Below are 3,596 nucleotides of genomic sequence, written 5' to 3' on the forward strand. Positions count from 1 at the left end.
AGAGAGAGAGAGGGGTGGGGAAACAATAGAAGGGGGGGGGAGACAAGTCTTAGTGAGAGATAATGCAAAAACAAGAGCAGCTTCTACAGGACATCTGAGGGCAGGATAGCGAGAAGGAGGGGGGGTCGGGCTACTGGACACACTTCTCACTTTAGTTTCAGTAAGAATTTTACGGCACAAGTGCTATACAAAGATGTACGGTAGCACATATAAGTGCTGAAAACAATTTGAATATGATGATATTTGAATGGCCACAACTCTAATTTTTACTACTTTTAGATGACCACTTGCTCTTGGACTCAGATCGTCTTTCAGTTGTAGCGATATTGAAAGATCTAGGAAGTAGCGAGTATTCGATGTCTCTGCAACTGCCTAATTTAGCCATATATCGATACCAAAGCGGTAGAGTTTATGATCAGCCTCCCCGACAGATAACGTATTTTCTGACCGGGGGCGAATTCGAGAACCCCTTCTCTAGCAATGTTCTGTCGTCTACTTTCGTCTCATCTTTCTGCCTTGGCTCATTCTTACAGCTGCCTTTCAGACACACCCCTGACCTTCTGGTAGGAAAGATAATATACAACTAGCCTTCTCGGACAAGGGCAAAAAATCTCGGAGGGCCTGTGTGCAAGTTGCGCACGTTAAAGATCCCTTGGTTGTCTAAAATCGAGACTTCGGCCGCCACCCGGGCAAAATTCAAAATATCCTACCAACTGAAATAGTTTAATGTGTCCCGCACGGTCATATTACCTTATGCAGTTCCAAGCACCGCATCATACATACATACATACATGACATACATACATACATACATACATACATACATACATACATACATACATACATACATACATACATACATACATACATACATACATACATACATACATACATACATACATACATACATACAGACAGACAGACAGACAGACAGACAGACAGACAGACAGACAGACAGACAGACAGACAGACAGACAGACAGACAGACAGACATTATATACATACATACATACATTCACACATCCCTGGGGCGGTGCTACTGAAAGAAGGGTCTTTAGGCCATTCCCAAAGGGAGGACATTAATTAACATGTTCTTATGCACAGTAGAAATTGTAAATGGGCTGATCCATCAATGTCATGCTCATAACTGTGCTTGAACTACAACAAGGAACTGTTGCCTTTTCTTTCCTAGTTCTTAATATCGTAATTTTTCCTCTACCGGTACTTCTTTTGTGTGTTTGTCACACTCTTGTGACCCGATATTTCTGGGGTGCTTAGATAGTCAAAGCAGACTTAGTGCTGTTGAGGTTAGAAAGGTGAGCAGAGTGGGCCTGATTCCCTGTATGGACTTCTCCGTTGACATCCACCCCTTGACGCTCATATGACCTTCTGCAGTTGCGAGCGTTGTAAAAACTCTACTAAACTTAAACTAAACTAATATATAATATATACGTCCCCATCGACACCATTTAGATTTTGTGAATTGAGCTCGCGTCTTCAGTGTGCATCTGCAAAGAGAATTACATCCCATACACCGTTTTGACCTCCTTAAGACGTTATAGTTATACCTCGAGAAATGTTTCGACATTATTATTGTCGGCGGGTGCTCCGGTGTGGTTTGCTCCTTCTTTCCTATCAAATATCTATCGTCCTTATCTCTCCTCCTCCTTTTTTACGTTTGTTACATTCTTGTAACACCTCTCATCGTAGCCACTTATATGACCTTATTGTGTAGGAAGTGCCGTAAAACGCTAACTAAAACAAAACAAAAAAACATTATTAATTTGGCTACTGTGAACAGTTGTCTCGGTCAAAGTGGACAGTTGAACCTATCTAAAAGTGTATTTCGTTGGAAGCACAGTAACATATAACTAAAGATGTTTTCTGCCCCCGTCGACATCGGTGTAGCGGTAAGACACTTCGTCGTCGCATGCAAAGACCTCATTTCGATTCCGGTGAGAAGAGTTTTTATTGAGTACCTCGGTATTTCAGTCAGCTTAGCTCTAGACGTTGTATCCATCTCAGCACGGGTTGGTCCTGACAGGCAGGATCGTTGCCTGCCTCCTGGATTATCTCAACTGTGTCAGTGGGGGCGTTGAAACACCTACATGAACACAAAACAAAAGTAATTGACACCATTGCCCAGTCTGCCCCTTGTCCCATTTCTGTGGTGGACCAATAAGGTCGATGGGAGTCGTGGCCCTTGTTTACTCTCTACACACAAATGGACACCAATAAACTGGGGACATCTGGCCACCGCTATTTTTATTATCATTTTATTGAGCAGGGCAAGCAACCACTCCGATTGGACCTGATCTTGAAAACCGGATTCTATTCACTTGAAATTTACTGTTACACAAGTTCAAGACCTTAGACAAAGCTCATGAGAGGAAAGCGTCTACGAAAGGTGGTTGTTTTACTGTTCGCTCAGTCTGCATAATGCCATGCTATGGTGCTAATATGACGTGGGTTCCAATCACAAATGAAGTGTTCAAGAATTAAAGGTCTGTTTGGGGCACTTCGCTACTTCGCTCGGTCATATCGCAGACAGACGTTAAATTCGGAAGTCTCGCCTCTTAAATGAATCGACAGTTCTAAAAAGTTTGTTTGTTTTTTAGCTTTTTGTTTTTTGTTTGTTCGTTTGTTTGTTTGCTTGTTTGTTTGTTTTTCTTTTTAGTAAGAGTTTTCCGGCACTTGCAAAACAAATAGACATGCAACGACAAGGGTTTGTCTTCTTTTATGGTGTAAAAAAAAGCCAAGGGACCCAGTGTTTTTATTATTTGTTTCTTTTTTAAAATATATTTCTAGAAGGTGGGTGGGGGTAGGGGGAGGGAGAGGGGCCTCCTTTTATCTTGTTGATTCTTTTCTTTCGGTTTTGCTTTTTAGAAAAAAATCTTCTTTTGTATTGGCTTTTGTTTCTCTTTCTATTGCACGTTCCTTGAATTTATACACGTCCGTATTTGTACGACAAAGGTGAATAGCATATGTCTCAGATGAAAATGGACACGAAATGCAGACGTGGCGACAAAGCAACGAAGCCGACAAAAACGAATAACCTGACGTGCAAAATTATTAGAATTTTACGGCACTTGCACAACAGCAATTTATATAAGTGCCAAAGTACCTATAAGTATTGGTATCGGTATCGATACCTGTTCTAAACATGGATACCCGTGTGTTATTTATCCCACGGCTGCCAGAGCTAGTGATTTGGGCCTTGAGAATTTTTTGTTCAACAAAAATGATAGGTTTTCCCGGGGCAGGCTTTTAAAATGAATCTAGTGATTTTTATTTTTTAACAAAAATAGTGAAACTTTTCATTTTTCAAGAAATCTAGTGATTTTGCAAAATCCTCAATAATATATATATATATGGCAACCCTAATTTATCCTCATTGGTTTAATTTAAAGTTGCTAAATATCTGGAAAATTGAATTGCCTTTTCAGAACTCTTGTGTTTTGATTTTCGAAATACTCACATTTTCTACACAGTTGACTTTCCTCCCATACTTCACTTTGTTTTGCGTTTATTCTCATATTTGGGTATTTATTTACCTGACTCTCTCTCTCTCTCTCTCTCTCTCTCTCTCTCTCTCT

At 40.4% G+C, this 3,596-nt stretch overlaps 1 protein-coding gene across 2 annotated transcripts in view; it reads right to left on the reverse strand.

The window, feature by feature from the left end:
• LOC101849787 overlaps positions 1-3,596 on the reverse strand; it is a 92,732-nt gene that overhangs the window by 48,126 nt on the left and 41,010 nt on the right. The window contains exon 4 of one of the 2 annotated variants that reach the window (XM_035971505.1): positions 1,819-2,104. The exons of the other annotated variant lie outside the window; for it this stretch is intronic. Within the exon in view, the coding sequence (XP_035827398.1) occupies positions 2,070-2,104 (35 nt within the window). The 3' untranslated portion in view covers positions 1,819-2,069. Of the gene's footprint in view, positions 1-1,818; positions 2,105-3,596 lie in introns of those variants that run through there. 2 annotated transcript variants of the gene reach the window in all.

The sequence above is a fragment of the Aplysia californica genome, unplaced genomic scaffold (assembly GCF_000002075.1).
Source record: "Aplysia californica isolate F4 #8 unplaced genomic scaffold, AplCal3.0 scaffold00450, whole genome shotgun sequence".
NCBI lineage: Eukaryota > Metazoa > Mollusca > Gastropoda > Aplysiida > Aplysiidae > Aplysia > Aplysia californica.